Below are 21,671 nucleotides of genomic sequence, written 5' to 3' on the forward strand. Positions count from 1 at the left end.
AATAAATATGTCTTTGGGCTGCAAGTGGAGTAGGTCTTAGAATGAATTTGAACTGACCACTAGAGGGTCAGCTTCTTTTCAAATTTCATGTATTCTGTTTTCCAAGATCTTCAGGGAATTATCAGTGCCATATTGATCAAGGCCAGAAATGTTCAGAGGATGATCTTGTCTCCCTTTCTGATTAATTACCAACCTTAGAGCACAGCTCAAACTGCTCTGTGTTTCAAGTGGAGGAATTCTATCCAGTTACATGATGTCCTTTCTCATATTCTGCTCTGGTCTTCCACTTTCTTTTCTGCATAATTCAGATACAAAAATAACAGGATTTTTAGCTAATTAAGCACAGTTTTGAATCCCAAGGAGTGCTGATACTTGCTTTTCATCAATGCATAAAAAATGTGTTAGGTTTGTACATGTGTATTTGGATAACTCCACTTACCAGATAAGTTCTTTGTTCTTAACAGGGAAAAGGCTTATTTATCTGTAGTTCATAATTTCATGGTTTCAAAGTATTTCTGTCAGTTACTTTAAAAATAATCTTTTACAGTAACAAAAAGGAGGTGTTCCTGTGAAATTCTCTAGCCATGGGTGGTTTTTTTTTTCATTATAGATCTTTATACAAACTTATTGACTCTATAAATTTATAAAATACTATATTTATTAGATTGCTTTAATTTTACTATTTTTGAGACTTCCTAGTAAGATATAGGGTCAATGAATTATGTTTAGTTTTATCATTTCCTTAGTATGAAAACTCTGGTCTTACATAATTATGAAATGAGACAACCCCATACCACTTCCTGAATGTAGAATGTTAAAATGGCTTTGGGGCCTGTTTTGTTTGTATTTTCTTAGATGCTGAGTTATTTTCATAAACAAAGTAAAGTTCGTCAAGGAGTTGAAGAAATGCTTTATAGACTGTATCAGCCCATCCTCTGGAGAGCACTGAAGGTAATTATCTTTTTCAGAAAATACAGCTGTCTTTCTCCAGCTATTAAATTTTGGGTCCCTTCCACATCTTCTATTTTTATTATTTGCTTTTAAAATGAAATGGCCACGAAAACCAAAATGAATGTTTAACATCATGGATGTAGCTGAGTAACTTTGTAAGTTGTAGTTCAGCATAGCTTGCACAATAATATTCTAATTTGTTGATATAATTTACTTGTAAAATTCACTTTTATTTACAGGTACCTAGAGTGCTTTTGAGGATTGCAGCTGGTATTCTTATCTTCTCAGTCTGAAAATTCTGTGTAATCTTGTATTATCTTTTCCAAGATCTTTAGGGAATGATCACTGTTTTATTGATCAAAGCCAGAAATGTTCAGAGGATGGTTTAGTCTCACCTGTTGATTAATTCCCAGCCTTAGAATACAGCTCAATGAATTTATTAGAATATTAATTTAGGAAAGCTTTTATTCTAGTTGGATTGAATGGACAGACATTCATGGTATGGATGTGCACTCAGAATGAAATTTCTTACTTGTAGTTCTTTTATGGTGTGTGTGTATCCTTCTGTGGATTGCATGCAAGGGCTAAAGGGGACCCTCTGCTGTTTGTTTACTCTGCTACACTCTGTGATTAAGAGGAGCTAAGCTTCTTCCTTCTTTGGTGACAGCTTTTATTCTGTCTGAAATCCCTGTTTGTGAGAGCTTACTCTTACACCCAAGTTAATTTCTGGTAAACATTGACAATTTCACTTACCTGTTGGTCATAAGCATCTTCTCTAGACATGAAAAGGTATTTGAAATTCTCAAAGCTGAGAGTGTTTACTATTAACTTCAAAAGTTGTTTAGAATGGATTTTATGAGTTTCAGGAAGGAGTTTGATTTCAAACAGAGCCCTGTGGTAGAGGTGGGAATATGAACAGAATTGTTTCTAGCTCAGTATCTTGTTTGGTCTTCTATTAAAGGTTGGATCCCATCCTTTTAGAATTAATATAAGCAAGGAACCTTCTGGATGAAACATTTATGTCCTAGTGCCAGAGAATAATAGCTACAAAGCATGGCTTCCTTTAATTCCTACATTTCTGTCTCTAAAAAGAACAGGGGTTTTAACTGATTTTTGGTAAGTTAACAAAATACACTATTCCATTTTTAAGGGAGTTGCTGCCTGTCCATGGAGGGTCGTAGTCACTTTCCAAAGCCTAGGACTCAAATGTGAGACTAGGCAACTTTTTGGAGGAAGATTCTGTCAAACCTAATGAAATCTGCATACATTTTTTTGAGAAATGTAACAGAAGGTGTGTCACGGGGGGAAAAAAAGGTTAATGATTGACTTGCAGCAAGACAGTGGGAGAATTCCTGATTCCAGAAGTGTCTGAAATTTTTAACAGCTGCTATTCATAATTTTCACATCTAACGGTTCCATTACTAGAACAAATCATAGAATACTGCATGAAGTATTTGGCATTTTGAATTGTTGCTGTGACTCAGAATCACCAATAGTTTAAGATACAGACCTAAGAATATATAGCTGTTCTTACTGTGATGGATTCTACTCCAAACTTGAGATGTCAGTTTAATTTTAGATAACCAGTTTGATGCTCCTATTTTAGCCAAATCCCTACTTTAATATAGTGAAGAGCAAATTCAGTTCTAGAACACTGATTATGAAACTGAAAGGACACACAAGGCCTGTTTACTCCTCCTTCTTGCCGAAAGCAAAAATACTGGAGTTGTAAGAATACAATGAATTCCAGAACTGTTGATGCTGAAACTACTTGATTTCACCTCTGAAATCTTTATACTGAGAATGCACATTTGTAATGCAGTTATCTCTTTTTTCTTCAGCTGCTTGTTTTGCAAGTACTAAGATTGCACAAGCTTCTGTTGGGGCTTTTACCAACACATCTTTTATAAGCCTTTATGCAACCTTAAGTTTTTATAATATAAGCCCATATGTAACTTCTTCATCTTTTTTCATGTTCTTATTATGAAAAGCAAGTGTCATGCAAGCATAAAAGAGGTGTGCAGTGATTGATTGTTAGTATGAGAAGATCTATGGATATAAAAAATATGGATATTTAGTGGGAGGAAAGTAGTGATTAAGCTATTTCTTATCAAGCTGAAAAAGTCAAGAACCACTCCTCCAGTAATTCAAGCTGTTGAAGGAAGTGACTCCTTTAAAGTGTTTGGTTGTCTTTTTTAATTTTTTTTTAACATCCCACGCATTTAAACTAACATGTCCTGGGGAAGCAGTGTTTTAAATAATTGGAAGTGAATTTCAGAACTGGTAAGACCAGATAAAATTTAAAAGAAAGCTATAAAAATTAACTGAAGAAAAAAATTAAAATATGGTTTCAAAAGGGTCTGAAAGTTCCTCAGAATAGTACAAGCATAATGGTAAAGAAATATTAGTCATTTAAATAAGTGCTGGTTCTGGCATGGAAAAGTCAGTATGGATTAAAACAGGCCATGAATTTAAAGTCTGAAGTTCTACCTCAGTGAAGACATTGTATCAGCCTGAATATGCAAATACATTTGGGCTAAATTCCAGTTAATTAAAGGCAAGATTTTGAACTGTGGGTACTCAGTTCAGAATTAAAAGTGAGCTTGATGGAATTCAGTGTAATGCAATTTAAAAGTTTATGGAAATTAGCTTTCTGGAATGGCTATGGTAGACAAGGTCTAGGTTATTGCACAACAACACATTTGAATTAATTTTCACATGCAATGTTAGTGCAGAAGAGCTATTTCACCCTGAATTCACATATTATCTTGTTATGTGTTAAACAAGCTCAGAGTTAAAGGATTTTCTACAACTTTCTAGGATAGAATTAAGAATGATGATCTTTTCACCTTTAAACTGTTTGCATTATCCATAATAAAGAGAAACACAAGTCCCTAACTAAGGAATGTATGTATGTGCTTTATTTGTTTTTGTAGTATTCCATTTAGAGTTCCTAGTAATTTTGTTGGCTTGAAGAATTTGAAATGTTGTGGTTCTACTCCACCATGTCAGGATTAGTCAAGAAGAGAAATCCAAACCAGATTGTAAATGAAGCATGTCAGGATTAGTCAAGAAGAGAAATCCAAACCAGATTGTAAATGAAGCAATTGTTACTCATTTCTTCTGTGTTTTTCTGGTTTTATTTGTCATTAGTTTATTTAAGTCTAAATATTACATGGTTATTGCCATGTTTCTTTTCCATGCCTTTGATCTCAATGTGCATTATGACAAGGGCAGAAGAAAATTGGATGGTTAGAATAGTCAAGAATTTCCCTGAACTGTTGCATCCCGCTGTTAAAATTAAGCCTACTTTGCTTATTATATTGAGAATTTTTTTTTTTTAATTGGATGCAAAATCTGGACAAAATTCTTCGTTTTCTCTTCTTTCCAAGTGTAGCCAGCAGAGGCTCGTCATCACTGCACTGCTATCTTTGATAAATAAAATGGAGTCTAGTGGTTAGATTTCAGCTTTCTCCTTGAGATGCCTTGAATTTCTTCATGGTTTCATCGCCTGCTCTCTTTTTCTGTCCTTTAAGTGTCCACAGGATCAATTATCTTTCTCTGAATGAGTGTCTAAATATGCACCTTTTTCTTCCTCCTTTTTTGCAGTTGTGGCTCTACAACCAGTAAAATATATGGTGGAATACACTGAAAATTGTTAAATGTGGTAAAATGCTGTGAGGCTTCCCATAGATTTTTGATGAGCTGCCTGGGACTCAGAACATGGTCCTAGTGCTTATCTTATTGTTATGTTCTGCAGAGATGCCGAACTGAATATGTTTTTGCTGGATAAGTTACTCTCCAAGCTTTCTGGTACTTAGTTACTAAATACTGTTTTCTTGAAGAAATAGGCTTGAGCTTTTCAATCAAATCACCTGTCTCTTGACAAGCAAGTTAATTAATCCAATCTGATTGAATTCAAGAGTCTTCTGTCCTGAAGAGGAGCATTACGGCCACCAAGAGAAATCCCAACTGCTTTTAATTTATTCAGCATTACAGAAAGCAGGGAGGCTCTGACTGTGATTCCTCAGGGTCATTGAAGCTGATAGGCTTTGAAAACTAATTATAACACTAACTCAGGTTTTACTGAATGGGCAGATATGTAAGATAAAACATTAAAACTCATATGTGACTTTAAGTTCTTCCCTCCATTTATAAATTCATCTCTTCCATCTACTTAATTAAAACCTTGATAAAATGTTTGGAGACCAGTATTTGACAGGATACACCTTTGGATATTAACAGTTCATCCTTATGGAAAAAATGTCTTTTCCTCCATTGTTACAGGCCAGAAACTCAGAAGTTCGAGCAAATGCAGCATTTTTGTTCGTTGATGTTTTTCCTCTTCGTGATCCCAGTTTTACTTCTGAAGAGATGGACAGTGAAATTCAGAAACAATTTGAAGAACTTTTTGTAAGTTTTAATGAAATGCTAAAAATGAAACTTTCATCAAAGCTACCTCAAAAAAAAAAAATCTGTTGATGCAATTAAAATTTATGGAATTTCTGGGTAAATGTAGGGAAATAGAGGTCTGTGGCACAGAAAATACAAAAGTAAGCGAATATTTTAAATTTCCATAGTGTGTTTTCTGCAGGTGCTGTACACCACTATAACCCCAAAAAGGAAATATTTTGGTTTTTTATTCAATAATCTGTGAATGAGAGATGCCTTTGGATGATTAAATGCATGAGTAATGATTCTTGATCCTTACTTAACCTAGGTTTGGGGGGAGAGCTTCACAGTTACTATGGAAGCACTCAGTGGAAGTTCAGTACTGTATTACTAAATACTTCTGAAATTAAGTGTAATGGAGACCTAAAAATCTCCTTCCCAGTCCAGATGGGTGAGAATGGGCATAGTATTTTCATTAAGAAAATGTTTGGGGATTCCTGAGTAAACATCAGATAATTGAATGAATTTCAAAGCTTTTATGTTGTTCTGTAGGAATAGTGATCAGTGTAAGACTCATATAAATAGAAATCCAGATATTCTTAACTGAGTCACAAATGCAAGACTTGATTTATTAAAAAAAAAAATAAAATCAAAAGTCCAATGGAAAATGTTAGACAATAGTTATCTTAATTTTGTTTCTGATTTAAATTTTCCTGTTTTCTGCATAATAAAATGCCTTGAGGGACTATTAATATTACAGTTCTTTTATTGTATGACAATTTTCATGATTCAAAGGTAATGGAATGCATTTTGTTTATGATAGGCTGAGGTCAAACAGCAGTAGAGTCACAATTATCCACATGCTCACAGTATCATTCTTCTGTTTTAGAGTCTTTTAGAAGATCCTCATCCAGTTGTCCGCTCTACGGGGATACTTGGAGTTACTCAGATCACATCCAAGTACTGGGAAATGATTCCTCCAACAATTCTTGCTGATCTTTTAAAAAAGATAACTGGAGAGCTGGCATGTGATATAACATCTGCTGATGTTCGATGCTCTGTTTTTAAAGTAAATGTTTTTTATCATGATTGTCATTTTTCTATTTTACTTGTTGTACAGGTTTCTAGTATAGGCCACTTTAAATCAAGGAAATTACTTGTTCTTCAAAATGTCTTAGGCAATAGAATTCCTAATACATGGAGGTTTTGCACATTTCATAAAAGCCACATGTTTCGAAAACACAAACATCTTTTAAAATGGTAACTGATTACTTTCTGACTCTCTAAGGTTTTTCAATTCCAATTGTTCACACGCTGTTTGGACCCAATAATTTAATTTTTTTTAGCTATTAGAAATGATGCTTAAACTTGAAAATATTTGTAGGCAGGTTCCAGGATCGCAGCTTTAATGCATCCCAAGACATGCACAATTAGGATTTTGTACCCCACTTTGTGTGTGTGAGGTTTGGATGGATATAATTCCACAGTTTGTCTGGTGATGCTTCCTCTCATGCATTGCTCACAATGTTAGAAATAGTTCATCTGCATCTTTCTGGCATGTGAGAAATAACTGATAGCTTGGACAGGAGAATGAACTCCCAAAGCAGCATTTTCACTTGAAGATTTTGTGTCTCTGTCAGTTCAGCCTTAAATTGAAGCTGTCATCCTGTTAATCCTAACTTGCTCTACCATTGCCTCAAGGGGGAACTATGCTGGATAAGCAGAGAGTGCCGATTTAAAAATGAATTGGAAGAAAGAAATACATTTTTAATTTGAAATCATATTTTAGAGAGCTGGTGTGCCCTCAGGTAAAGGGCAGGACCATGGTGTTAGTGTAGGTCTGAAGCTGATTCAGGTGAACTGAGTTCACTGAACACAGTGAAGCAGCCTTTGCTTTATTTAACATGAGAAGTGACATGGTCCTCTTCAACAGTTTTTAACTATAGATTTTTCAGCTCTACTCTTTCTGTATTTGTTTTGTTTTTTTTTTTTTTAGTGCCTACCAATAATTTTGGACAACAAACTAAGTCACCCACTCCTGGAACAGCTCCTGCCTGCAACCAAACACAGTCTTCATGATAATTCTGAGAAAGTGCGAGTGGCTTTTGTGGAAATGCTGCTCAAAGTGAAGGCCACCAAGGCTGCTAAGGTAGGATGGCACTTGATAAGTACCAAAGAGACAAAATCAAGGCATCTATTTTTTAAAAAAAGCACATTTTGAGACTGCTGCAGTGTTCCTAAAAAAGGAAGAAGTAACCTGCTTTGCTCTGGTAATGCTCTTAATATTTGTGGTATCCTGAGTGCTCTGTGGGCCCCTGTTCTTTCTGGATGGGCAGGGGAGAGCAGTGGGTTACAGCCACACTTCCCTCAGCTGCCCAACTCTTCTAAATGCCGAACACCCTAACCCAGTAGCTTTTTTGCTTTGATTCTCCTGTTTTTATAACGTCTGTTTCTGGTTTGGTGTCTTTTTATTGTGATTTTTAGTGTAGTTTGTGTTCTGCTGTGGGTTCTTACTTAGGGTGATACTGTCCATCTGCAGGCATTATATCATCTTTGAGCTCTTATTCCACTCTCTAATGTTAATAGTTTCTTAATTTCAATTTTATATTTTACTTTAACAATGGTTTTGTCTCTTGCTAAGCCTAATAAAGACATAAAACTATTAGAAAGCATCCAGAGGAGGCTTCTGAAGATGGTGAAGGGTGTAGAGGGGAAGCCGTACAAGGAGTGACTGAGATCACTTGGTTTGCGAATTATTCTGAGTTTGCTGCTGTTAAAGGCAGAGAAAAAAGATAAATCTCAATGTCAGGGATTTTTTAGAGGGAGGAAAAATCAGGCTTACATAAAGAAAAAAAATATCTAGCGAGTGTCAAATGTTTTTAATAACTTCCTATTGATGTAAAAGCTGTAATGTGTATCTCTGCTAAGTCCTGGGATCACTTTAAACTCACTTTTTATGACAGTTCTAACAGGGACATCCGTAGTTTGAATTCACAGGGTAATTAGCTGCTGCACATATTTCTACTCAAGAGCAAAATAGGTTCCTTGGCATTGAAAAATGCCTTTTGTTGTTGTTTGTTTGTTTGTTTTTGTTTGGTTTTGTTTGTTTTAATTTGAAATTGTCCAGCATAATTAATCCAGAATCTTCTGAAAAAATTACAAATGTAGTGTTACTACTGGCATAACAGCTGTGTAGTCTTTCTGAATTCCACAGGCTTTGATTTCTGTGTTACAAATAAACTAGGGCTCTGCTAAGAATGGGATGCACTAAATATTTAGTAATGTAGGGTTTGGGATGGTTTTGGAAAGGGTGTTGATCCATACAGGTTTTTAAGGTATACACAATACCCGTAAGCAGTTTGGTCCTCCTTTGTTCTGTGAGGAGAACATGAAACATAGCACATAATGACAAATAATTGTATTTTATTGTGATATCCTTGTAAATAGTTCTTCCCTGTATCAATGGAATTGCATTAGTATTGCAGGTGTATTGAGCTGGAATTGAACCACAGTTTTACCAGTGAGTCAGAGATACTACGAAAGTTAAAACATCAGCACAGCCAAATAACATTATTGCAGCAGAATTTGACTTCCAGTACGTTGTTATAAAAATAAAAAACGCTCATGTTTTCCAGGTTAATGTTCCTTATATTTGTTTAGACTATTGATATGGAAATCACTTAATGAAAGTGATGCATTTTTCCCTTGATTTTTCTTTGACTCCTTTGAATATCTTGTTCTCACTTCACAAAGTTCTGGAATATCTGTCCCATGGAGCATCTCCTGTCTCGCCTTGAAGCTGATTCTCGGCCGGTGTCCCGGCGCATCGTGAACCTCCTGCTGAACTCCTTCTTCCCCACCACCCAGCCCGAGGATGTGTGGTGTGAGCGCTGTGTCACCCTGATCCAGATGAATCCAGCAGCAGCCAGGAAGTTCTATCAATATGCTTACGAATTCACTGCCCCCACCAATATAGGTAAAGTACAGAACGTTGTGAGCTTTTGGAATTACTGATAACACGCTGTGTAAATGCTTTTTTCTTATTATTTCTGTAACAGTGGTACATTGTTGCTAGATTCTTTGGGGGTTTAGTGTAATATTAGTTCGTACTTTTTGAAATCCTTGACACCAGCAATAAGCACAGCAGGCAAAGTCATCAGCTTTTTCAGCACTGAGGAGATCAAAGCTTTTCACCTCTGCTTTTAGATGCTGTACTATACATTCCACCCATGGTGGTACCTGGTCCTTCTGTTCCCCTTTCTCCTCATACATACCTTAAAACTATCTTAGTTGTTACCTTTTTCTCATGTAGAAATAGGGTAGGAGATACCCATGTGCCTTAAGTGATTTGAGATCTTAACATGAAAGACTATATAGAAACTGAAAAAATGTTTACATCTGATAATCTGGTTATCTGGGATTTGTGGATCAGTATTTTCAAGTTGCTCAGAGAAAATCTAAGTCTTCCTTCAGAAAGTTCCAATGAAGAGGGCGTGTTCTGCCCAGAATGTCACTACTTTTTTAAAAAGTTCTATTGAACCAAGTAAAATCAGGAAAATTTTGTTTCAGAGTTCTAATAAAACCCAAGTAATCATCATGGAATGACTTGGTGAAATGCCCAAACCATTGCTTCTCAACTGATCATCTTGATAAGGTTACAAAAGCACAATTATGAAATCAGCTTGTTGTACTTCCACCAGAGTGGGCATAACCCTTTCACTTTTACTAGAGCTGAGCTCCTCATTCAGGAGTGCAATGGTTGGGCTAGGACAGCTTTTCCAAAGAATGGGAATTGACATAGGAGGGAATGTGTTCTTCAATGTGGGTCATTAGGTTAACAGCTACACCAAATTAAATGTAGGAGTTGTGGGAGCTTTCTCTGATTCTGATTTGATAAGGTGGGGGTTATTTGGGGTTTTTTCTTTAGTATACTGTTTCAACAATAAAATAACAGAGCCTGATGATAATGTTGTCATTTCTTCCTCGTGCTTGAGGATATAAACCACATTTTTCCCATTTCCCTTACAAGGAAATTTCTCCATTTTTTTCTAGCTGTTTCTGTTGCCTACTTTTTCATACTGACTTTTCAGCATTATAATTAGAAGCATTTATTACCAACGTTCTGAGGAAATATCAAATGTCTAATTTATTCTTACTCATTTTTATGTAATGTAGCTAAATTGATGCTCACTATTCGGCGCTGCTTGAATGCCTGCATCCAGAGAGCAATGAAAGAGAGTCTTCATGATAGTGGGGATGATGAGGAGGATGAAGATGGAAGTCAAAGGGAGAACAGCAGTGTAAGAAAGTCCACTTTATGCTACATTCTGGTAACTTCAGTGGTGCCAAATATGAGACAGAATATGACAAAGTCTAAAGTAAAGCCCTTGGGAAGGGGGGAACTGCAGTTATTGGATTTCCGTGTCCTGCAGTAGCAGAAATTTGGTCAAGTAGCTAGAATAAGACAGAAGGAATATGAAACATATTTTAAATTAATAGTTGCCTAATTCCAGTGCTGATTATAAATTGGTTTGGTTTTGCAGTTAAATTATTTTTTAAATTACCATTGCATGGTATGTGAAGTTAGAAAGATTAGGACTGACTTGTGGAGTTCCTGTTCTACAGCAACCACAATGCCTTTGTAAAAGGACTAGAAGGATCTTCAGTGTCTTTTAAGCCTTATTTCTATTTGAAAATACAATGGATAATATCTCAGTGTTTGTATTTCAGGTGTTGGATAATGTGTTGTCAGTAAATGATGTAGCCAGCATGGCAAGTTTGTTGGAGATCACTGTAATACTCTGGAGAAGTATCCACAAAGCACTCGATCACAATGAAGATGCCAAAGATTATGCTATCAGGAAGTTTGCTTCTGTACTTCCTGAATATTTTAAAGTATTTCAGGTAAAGAAAGCCCACATTTTCCTGTATTTTCTCAGTATTTTCTTCAGATGCTTTCATGTTTTATGTCTTTTCTCTATTTTTATGGCCTTAAGTATTCTTTTTCATTGTTGCTATAAACTATAAAGAGCAGCGAGTTTCTTGGAATCCCACAAATGGGTGGAAACTGTTCTCCAGCTGCAGTGTCTGACTGATAAACCATTATCTAAATAGTCAGCTCAGAAATACTTCTGTAACAAATTGCTCTCCTTGTAAGGTTTTTCTAGGGTTTTATTCTTTGGAGTGCTTTAGAACTTTTGGAAAACAGTAAATACAAATGTGCCATTGCAGAATAATTACTCAGTGTACATTAGAGTTCACATGTTTTTCTACCCACTGTCCCCCAGACCAGCACCACTTCTTATGATTCAGCTGCAACTGAAGCTGCTGTGGCTCTTTTTTCACTGACTGTGAGCTGGCAGGGTGCACTCACAGCCCAGGGAGCCAAACATGTCCTGCTGACCTGCTGGAGTGACTCCAAAGGAAGCTACCAAGATGATGAGAGGAATGGAGTACCTCTCCTAAATGAAAAGACTAAAAGAATTGGGATTGTTAAGCCTAGAAAAGAGAAGGCTTTGGGGTGACCTAACTGCAGGCTTCCAGTGCCTGAAGGGAGCTGCAAGAAAGACAGAGGGACTTCTTACAATGGAGTGTAGTGACAGGACAGGGGGGATTGGATTCAAACTAAAAGAAAGTCGGTTTAGATTAAATGTTAGGAAGAAATTCTTTTTTGTGAGGGTGGTGAGACACTGGCACAGGTTGTCCAGAAAAGCTGTGGTTGCCCCATCCCTGGAAATGTCCAAGGCCAGGTTGGACGGGGCCGAGTGGAAAGTGTCCCTTCCACCTAGTTGAAACAAGATAATCTCTAAGGTCCCTTCCAGCCCAAACCATTCCATGATTCTGAGGTTTCTGCTATTTTGAATACTCTAATGATCTGTTGATGCATTTATTTTTTGCTTTGGTTTGATGTAGGCAGTTAATTAAAATCAGTCATTTTCTAATTGTCAGTCTCCTTGCTCTAATTGTTTTAGTGTTATTCTTGAGGAGGATGCTGTCCTGAGCGTGGCCAATAGTGGCTGCTGGTCCCAGAGTGAATTTGGAAGGATTACACGCTGGATATCTTTTTCTTATGTGGTGGCCTTTATGCTGAAGTATCCTGAAATATGGTGGCTGTTATAATCAGGGAGTGTAAAGCAGCTCATTGCTACCTGTTATTCTGCAGCGCAGACATACAAGTGCTCTCTACCCTGAAAGCATTTGGAAGTTATCAAAAACATTCCAAATCTTTTTTTGGTCGGGGATGTAGCATCCTTTCTTGAAAGGGACTGGTGAACAGACAAGATATCCAGCTTTAGCAAGCAGCCTCTTTGATTTTGATATTCTTACAGCATAAGCAGCGTGGATCTAAAAGGACCTGTCATCAGAGGCTTAGTCCCTAAAAGACTACAAACATACTGAAATAGCCCGTCTCTTTCCTGAAAAAGCTACAAATGTATTTTAAAAGTTCTTTTAAAAATATGAGCTTTAAAAGGTTTTAGATCTTGGAATGGCTAACTAATAATTTCATTTGGCTGTTTCCTTGAAGCTTGGACATAGAGATAAACCATTTTTGAAGAGAAATTCAAAAATTCTTAACACAGATTGGTTTTTGTATAACCTGAGTGACATTATATTGTGGCCTAGACCATGTGTTATATAACATGTTGTAATGAATAATAGTGCATTAGACATTACCATTGTTATATAAGAACCCTTTTCTTTAGAGTCTTTTTAATAAGTTTGTGATGTGAATGAATATTCATTTAAGGCACTGGTTACTTGAGAGGAGTTAGATGGTGTCATGGTTGTTCAATTAAACCTTAGTCACTACTGGAAAAAAAAAAAAGTAAGAGCTGCTATTTCTTTTGCAATGAGTGTTAACCTAATGGAGCCATGACTATTCATGGCAGTTTGTCAGAAAGCTAAAGGATATGACAATTGATCTCCAAAACCAGGAATCAAACATTTGAGATTGTGAGCCACATATTGTTTTGAGCTTCTTTCAGCAAATTTGTGGTGAAAAAGGGAAATCTTTAATCTGAGAAAATGTGATCATACTTTTTCAGTACTCTCATTAGTTTTGCTTGCATGTGTGTACCTTTACATTTACGTCATACAGTGTAATTCTTTTATCCTAGGACGAGCGGTGCATGACTCCATTGATCATTCTGGCGTCCTTTATGCCCCCTGCTGCTATTCCTACATTCAGGTACTGTTTGGAAATTCAAAATGCAAATTACAAGAAATTTCTTGTTGGCTGTATTTGTTAATTTTTCACCATCTGATATATTAAATGCCTATTTGGTTAAATTAAGACACCAAACAGCTGTGATAAGTCAGTAAAATTTGTGATGTTCAAGTCTAAGTCATTGATGAATCCTTTGTTTGTATTATTTTTATGAAAACTAATTGTTTTATGCACTTATGGGTGTAAAGGTCTTTGTCTGTTTTCTTTTAAGCTGTGGTGTGGTTTCCAGACTCAGAAATATTGACAGTGGAGCTGACCAGAGCAAATATTCTATCCTGATCGACTGCCTGTGCCGCTGGGGCCAAGTGGGGCACATCATGGAATTAGCCTGCGATTGGCTGTGTGACTCACTCACCCCAACAAAGGTGTGCACGTGCATATGACAGGGGGTACAGGAACTGCCAGACTGCTTTAAGGCATCATGCTTTTTAAAAATAGAATAGGGCTCTTTAATGCTGTATTATTCTGCTTTGAAATCAGTTCTGCAGTTGGATTCTGACAGAGCTGTGCTGGTTTTGTGCTTCCTTCCTATTCAGAATACTAAACCATCTAAGCGTCGAGTACGTATCCACGTAACGCAGGAATCAAAGCCAGACTTAGCAGTTGATTACATTGAGTATTTATTGACTCATCCTGTCAATCGTGGTTGCCTCCTTTCTGTTCCTAAAAACAAACTGAAGAAGCTTTTGAAGATCCTGGGTGCTGCAAAGGTAGTTTTCTCCTTAACATAAATATTGCTTATAAAATCAGCGCTTAACATCATATATTGCCTGAGTCAAACTAAAGGCCTGTAAGAACAGATAAATGAGGTCCATGATCCCCTCTCTCTTTTTACAAAGATTTTCCTTTTGATTTGTACTTCCAACAAATACTCTGAATTATAGTAGTTCAGAATTGTTTATAGGTGGCAGATTCCAACCAGCTTCTCAGTTTTAGGTGTCTCAAAATTTTTGTTCATCTAGTGTTGAGTCTTTTTAAGGGACCTGACATTTGAATATGCAAATAAGGAGTAGTCTGAAAATCAGTTACGGCATTGCAAAATGGAAGTTATTAAAGTATGTTTGTTGCTTTTTGGGGGTTGGTGTTTTGCTGTTTTTGTGAGTTTGGGGGAGTTTTTAACCTTTTGTTTAAAGCTCTTGAGGAATGAAAGATTTGAAAAGGTTTTCTGAAAAATATAAATGTAAACCTTGATGTTTCAGAGGATTCTTGGCTCAGTTCTGGAAGGAACAGATTCTGGTGGCTGGAATCAAGCAACCAGCTTAAGAGCCTTCAGCCTCTTTTGCAGATTGACTATTCATCTTCAGCACAAGGTATGGTTATAGCTTTCCAAACTAAGCTGGAGTTATGGTTTACACTGTAAGGAAATTCCAAAACAACTGGAGAGACAATGGATAAACTTCTCCTTTTTTTTTTTTTCTTTTTTTTTTTTTTCCCAGTTTTCTGAAGAGGGAGAAGATTACCTTTCACTTCTGAAGGAGACAGGTGCTTGGATAGAAAGTCAAGTTCTACCTTTTATACTAACAAGTGATCAAGAGGATGGTATTTCAAAACACAGTGATGTTTCTGAGCTAATTATCCAGGTTAGAGGATTCTTATACTATAAATCAAGCTGCTTTCAGTTTGAAAAGCTGTAGGTGTAGCAATTTGTTTGCAGACAAACTGCACTGGCATTTGTGTCATCACTTACAGTGTCCCTTACCCCTGATCTTGATTTGCCCTTCAAAGAAAGCATTTGATGATATAATGTGGGTGACGTTTTAGCTAATTCTGAATTGTTTTCTGTTGCATTCCTCTGACATTTCATTTAACCCAAGGTGGATTTCAGCTCTGAGGTGTTACCAGATTTTGGTGAAAGGAAAGATTTGGTGATGGGAAAGATTTGGCTAATTGGTCACAGTCAGTGTCCTTGAACAGCCCAGCTCACATATACACAGACTGATTACAAGTTCTCACTCTGTCTGTACTTTTGTCTCATAATCTGTTTAGTATATAACAACTGTGTGTCTGTAGGGGAAAGCTCTTTTTGTCTGCTGGTTTTAATGCCTTCAATGCCTTTGATCTGAGCAAAAAAAAGAGTATTTACTGCCTTCTGAGAAACCATTTACTGTTGGGAAAGGGCAGTGGAAGCATTTGAAGGACTGGTTGGAATTTGTGCTTTCCAACAGGTGTGAACTGAGTAACTCCAGTTAGATACACCAGCTCTCAGGGCACCTTGGCTAAGAGTTCGTGGTTTTATTATTTTTGAATTTTACTGAATGGTTACTTTACATGAAGTTTGGGTTTCCTGTAATTTTGCACCTCTCTTCTAGGGCTACCTGACAGTGTGTAAAGATGTCATAATGGTGGGCCTGGGTAATCTCACATTTCAAGCACACCTTTTAGAACTGGCTCTTCTGATTGTGCAAACAGGTACCCTATTTCGTACTAGTAGCAGCATCTGCATTTATACTTAGCTGACTTTTCTTGTTTTAGCAAGTTAATTAATCCCTAACTTTTAAAGGTTGGAGGGAACATTGTATTCATACTTAAAGTATTAATTGCACTATAGGAACTTTCGGCTAATGGTGCTCAGAACCTAAATGTATTGTCTACACTTGTAAACTATCACTGCTGTAACTAACTGAGTTTCATTCTGTGCTTGTATCTGATGAATATTACAACTTTTATATTGTGGTATTTATCTCTTTCTCTAGAGAGAGGTGGCTTTTGTGCTCCAGTGTTGCTATGCACTCTAAAAGAAATTATTGAAGCTTCTTTAAATCAGAATACTGCAACAGAGGAAGTGACAAATCTTTTCCAGGCTCTGCAAAACGTCTTTCAGAAAATTTTAGAATGTGTGGCACATAGACTTAAGAAAGAACAGGAAGAAGGGATTCAGGTATCATATCACGGTTCAAATTGTAGAATAATCCATAATCTTTATGCAAAGAGATGTACTTAGACACTTTGAGGTTGTTACTTCAAATCATGTGTCTACTGTTTGGCTAGACACATGATTAAATTTTCAGTTACATTTTCTAAGTTTTCTTGTTACCTTTTTTTTTTTTGGTCCATTTTGGTCTCATCATGACAGAAGAACCACTAAATTGCAGAACAAATGCATTCTGTTGCCAATGATCCTGGACCATGCTGGTACTTCTAGGTTGTTAATCTTATCTGCAATTAGATGAACTTCCTCAATCCAGAGCAATGGATTTGTTTATATATATTATGATCTTGGAGGGAGGAGAAATTTTCTTTGTTATTAATATCTTTTAGCCTGAATGATAACAACTTCAAAATATATATGATGTTCCAGAATTCTTGAAAATCTCACATCTTCACAGATAAATTGACTTGTTTTTTAAAGCAGATGCTAAATAGTAGTGAAATGGGTGGATCACAGGGAAATTTGATCTACTTTTTAGGACTTCTGAAAAACATTCAGTTCTTTTTTGTAAGAACCACTGCTTTATTCATTTCTCAAATTTATGAGTAGACTTCCCAGTAGTTGCTGATTCCCTCTGATCCCAAGTGACTAGAACACCTCAAAAGCTTTCCAGGTGTGGTCTGCACTTTGCAGAGAGCCTTGCTGGTATGCTTCAGTTATGCTCAAAAAATGTGGTTTTCTTTTTGGTTTTAGTTGATTCGCTCTATTCAGATTCCTCTTGGAGAATTCATCCATGCACTGCAGTGCTGGCATTCCTCATTCCCAGCAGTTCACCAGGGTGTGCTCTCCACTCTCTTGGCGGCAATAGTAGCAGAGATAAATTGTGTGCTACAGAAGGTAAAGTTAATCCCGATTTTCTTTTTTCTATTTAACACTTTGTGCTTTTTAAATGTTATGTTGGAAGGACAGAGCTTTATTCAGAAAATTGATCTTTGTACTGCAGATGAGCATTTTGTGTGTGTTGGCATGGAAAAACCAGGAAATTTTATTTGCTATAATTTCATACTAGAGTTCATCTCTCAGTTTTCTGACTACAGCTGTGTAGGAACAGACTTGTCCTGGTACGTAATTCAGTATCTGCCTCTGAAGGAGAACTTAGCAGTTAGGCAGTGTTGGAGAGTAACAACATGGGTTCTGAAATATTCTCTCTGTGCTTTTGTCTGGGTCTGGCTGGGAAGGAGTCATCTTTCCTCTCTGCAGTCCCTGTGCTGCTGTGGTTGGCATTTGTGGCCAAAACACCAGTTTGTTTTGGCTGTTGCTGAGCAGTGCTTGCAGAGTGTCAATGTTTCCCTGGTCCCTTCACCTTCACTCTAAATAAAAGTAAGGCTGTGGGTGGGCAAGAGGCTGGGAGGGGACACAGCCGAGACCATGGACCCAAACTGCTCTAAGGCTTATGCCACACCATACAATGTTGTGTTCAGCAATTAGAGTCAGGGAAAGGAGGAGGACAGGAGCTTGTTCTAAACTTACCTTGCTTCATCTCACCCAGCATTAGGGAACTTTGGAAGTGAACCATTGATGTGTGACAGGTTCCCATTCCCTGTTCTTGGAATGGTTCTACAAGGTTCTGTAGTCCTTTTTCAAGGCAGGCTGATGCCCTGCTTGGCACTGATCACTTGTGCAGTCTCTGCTTCCATACAGAGACATCTCACATGCTTCATCTTTTGTTTTGATTTCTTTAGTTTTTGTGCAGAGGATTTCCAAATATCTGATCTGCATTGCGTTGGAAGGTAAAGAAAGAACCTCTAATACTGAAAAGAATGTAGAGACAGAGGTTATTTCATGTTCTGAAAGTCCAAGGAGCCACAACTGTCCTTGAAGGAGAAGGGCAGCATTCCCACCCCATTTTTCTAACACAGGTAGTGTTAGGAGCAAATATGATTAGTAAGAGTGGAAGCTTTGAGGACTAAAAAGGAAGAGCAGAGGCTCTTTAGTAGAGGCTGTACTTTTGCTGTGGGTTCTGGATGTGTCAGAAACAGAGCAAGAAACAGTTGCTAGGAAGTACCACAGAGCGGCTTCCAAGGAAGGTTCTGTTCCAGGAGGCACTGAAGGAGTAGCAGCTGTTTGCCTGCAGATGTTGATCCATCAGCTGAGAGGCTGGGGGGCCACAAGTGCTCTTTACAGATGATGCAGAGGAAACATTTCTGGGCTTGAATATACTGGAGATTCATACTCACAGATTGAGTGTTCATTCCAGTCACTCGTCTGAGCTGGAGTTTTCCCTGCCCCCAAGTTGTTGTAAATAAAAATTCAGTTCTATAGCAAAAAGAGCAGGTATCAAGAAAATCAGTATTGCTGAAGTTACATTTAGAAATTGTGGATGCACACTTCAACTTGGGGCCACAGAGGAGACTGATTTGTGTTTAATTGTCTGTGCCTGTATAAAAAGTGACCACAAATGTAGTTAAATGAAACTTCTGGTTAAAACAACTGCAGAGAATGTTTGCCTTGGTACAAATACTGTTTATGTGGTGTAGTTTTAGTCTTTCTAATTTAAATCAGTTTTGTTTATTTGGACACAATGCAGCTGGATTAAAGCTATTCAAAGAATACTTGTGAATGTTCTAATTATTTAAGGATAGGTCCTGGTTAGTGTAATTATTGAAATACAATATTCTGCATCCATACCTTTCTTGAGCTATAACAGTTGTTGACTTTTTCTTTTTTAGGCTTCCAGTGAAAAAGATTTGACTATGCCAAAGACTATTTCAGACCTTCCCCCTCTTTCAAGCAGTTTAATGGCTGTAATTATGAAGTCAGTTAATGTTGTCAGGTAAATGTTTCTATATTAATTTTTCCAAGGTTTTTGCTAGTATAGAACAGTTTATATGTTGTCAATAAAATTTTAATTTATTAATTTAAATGAATTTTGAAGAACTAGTTGCTTTCTAAATTTATCTGGACTATTTAATAATCCCTTTTCTTGACATATTGTCTGTAGGAATTGATTGCTGGGGTTGAGTCCATTTTTTTAACCAAGAGTGCTTCTTATTTACAAGACTGTTAATGATGATGAGTTGTTTTAATCATACATCTTGGCTTGCTTCTTTCATAAGATACTTATAAAGCTGAGTCCCCTCAACAGAGAGATATTAAGATGAGATAAAATATTTGCCAGAAATAGAATGAATCCTTTAGCTGAACATCTGCAACAAGGTGACACGTACCTCTGTCTCTATAAAAGTCACAACATTCAAAATAGAAAGTATCTGAGTGCTAAAGGTTTCCAAAAGTGAGCTTATGTTATTTAGTTTTTGAGACTTGAACTGGGAGAGGGAAGGTATTTGCTCTATTTAGTGGGGGCCTTGAATATCTTCTAAAATTGTCACAGTTGAATTTCATTTTGCATGGTTTGTTCATATTCAATTTTTCTTAACATGACTGTACACAATAGATTTGTTTTAAATTATACAGGGGCTTAGAAGTCCTGTTGCTCTCCCTGACTTACCACAACTAATTCCTCTTCCTAACTTCTTCATCTGACAGGCACTGAATATCCCTGTCTCTGCTGTCATGAGGTTTTTTTTTTTTTCTTCTCAATCCTTCTCCAATTCTAGTTGAACTTGGAAAACAAAAGACTCCAGAGACTCCAGCAATAGTTCAATTAATCCAAATCTTGTTCTTCCATGAGGCAGCAGCTCTCTGTCAAGGTGTTCTCTTCTAGTGAAACTATTATTTTGAACATCTCTTTTCAAAAGAGATGCAGAAAGTGAGTTAATTTTTCTGAAACTTTTTCTTGCAGTAATCAAGGTGAATCTTGTCTGTTCTTGGTGGAGAAAACTGCAAATTTGGGCCAAGCTGTTTCTGAGTACTTGGGGAAAAAATGTATCTTCTAGTATTTATCTTTTTGGGGCAAAGATTTGGAGATAATTTCCCTCTGGTTCTACTGGTGCTTCAGAATCGAGAGTATTTTTAAGGCTCTTTAATAAATCTGTATTGATAGGCCACAGTCAGGGTCCAGTAGTAAATCATTCAGTATTTCAGAAATCTTTATGATAACATGGAAGCCTTTGGCGTTATGAAATCTGATGTGAGCTTCAGCTCACAGAGCTCATCTTGCTCTGAGTTCTGCAGAATCGGTTTTATTTCAATACTAACTGGTCAGTCTCTAGCACTGAATTTCAGTCCCCATAGCAATGATAATACTTGGCAATGTCTGTCCAATTGTGTGAGTATCCTTCATTTTAGTAGGGAACAATCTGTATGGGAACCAATTACTTACCTCTGAACCTTATATGTATTTTTAAATAGCGTATTGTTCTATTAAGCTATTTTATCTTTGCTTGCAGGCTCATGTGAACTTTTTTTCAGAGGGAGGTGGGGAAAGGGAGCTGCAGTGAGTCTTGTTACAGCTTAATGAAATTCTAGTCCTTCATGGGGGTTAAGAGTGTGCTTAGTGACCCAAACAATGCTAACAACAAAGTCAGGACTCTGATCCCAGTACTTCCATTAGCAATTTAAGAGCAAGGTGAAATGGAATCAATGCTTGGTCACATTAGTCCACAATGATACAATGAAACTGATGCAATGCATGAGCAACTTCATAATGCTTATTTCTGAAGCTAAAGATTTTTTCATCTTTCTCAGCTCTTAGAAGCAATATTTGAATTTCTGCAAAACCTTTTTTACTGAATTGGTTCTTAACTGCACATTTCATTTTGATATCTTGGCACAATAAAAGCCTGAAGAACAACTGAAGTCAGAACTGGTGATATATGATGTTCAGTTTTCATGACATATAATAATAGTGCTGAAGGTATTTTGAAATATGTTAGGGAAAGTTACTGTAACATTGCTGCTCTCAGTTTCCCCTTTAGTTCTTCACAGAGCATTTCGCTTTGTGCTCTGAGGAGTAGCAGGATTACGGATTTCTTACATCTCCTGTTTTATCCCTCTTGTTCTTTTCTTTTTTTTCTGGTTTTGAGAATCGCTTCTGAGTTAAATTTGGGTTTTTTACCACAAACACTAATGACCAGTTACTGTTCCCATTCTGTGGTATTGACTTACTCCCTATTGCAGTTTAGTTTGGTTGCTGGGCCCCATCTTTGACTCTCACTCATTTCATTTCTCTTACCTTGACATATATCCCAAAACACCACTAGAGTTTGGTGGTAATACTTTAATCTCTTGCTAGGAGTGACAAAATCTCTTAAGATACATATTGAGTTAGTA

At 36.9% G+C, this 21,671-nt stretch overlaps 1 protein-coding gene across 1 annotated transcript in view; it reads left to right on the forward strand.

The window, feature by feature from the left end:
• The window catches only part of NCAPG2 (non-SMC condensin II complex subunit G2), a 45,285-nt gene that overhangs the window by 15,099 nt on the left and 8,515 nt on the right, over window positions 1-21,671 (forward strand). Inside the window, exons 10-25 of the mRNA XM_040080901.2 lie at window positions 856-951; window positions 5,239-5,364; window positions 6,233-6,412; window positions 7,340-7,492; window positions 9,097-9,319; window positions 10,519-10,643; window positions 11,074-11,247; window positions 13,461-13,531; window positions 13,782-13,935; window positions 14,107-14,280; window positions 14,770-14,880; window positions 15,007-15,150; window positions 15,880-15,979; window positions 16,264-16,448; window positions 17,193-17,336; window positions 19,169-19,272. Of these exons, the coding sequence (XP_039936835.1) occupies window positions 856-951; window positions 5,239-5,364; window positions 6,233-6,412; window positions 7,340-7,492; window positions 9,097-9,319; window positions 10,519-10,643; window positions 11,074-11,247; window positions 13,461-13,531; window positions 13,782-13,935; window positions 14,107-14,280; window positions 14,770-14,880; window positions 15,007-15,150; window positions 15,880-15,979; window positions 16,264-16,448; window positions 17,193-17,336; window positions 19,169-19,272 (2,264 nt within the window). The remainder of the gene's footprint in view (window positions 1-855; window positions 952-5,238; window positions 5,365-6,232; window positions 6,413-7,339; window positions 7,493-9,096; window positions 9,320-10,518; window positions 10,644-11,073; window positions 11,248-13,460; window positions 13,532-13,781; window positions 13,936-14,106; window positions 14,281-14,769; window positions 14,881-15,006; window positions 15,151-15,879; window positions 15,980-16,263; window positions 16,449-17,192; window positions 17,337-19,168; window positions 19,273-21,671) is intronic.

Source organism: Hirundo rustica, chromosome 1, assembly GCF_015227805.2.
Source record: "Hirundo rustica isolate bHirRus1 chromosome 1, bHirRus1.pri.v3, whole genome shotgun sequence".
Taxonomy (NCBI): Eukaryota; Metazoa; Chordata; class Aves; order Passeriformes; family Hirundinidae; genus Hirundo; species Hirundo rustica.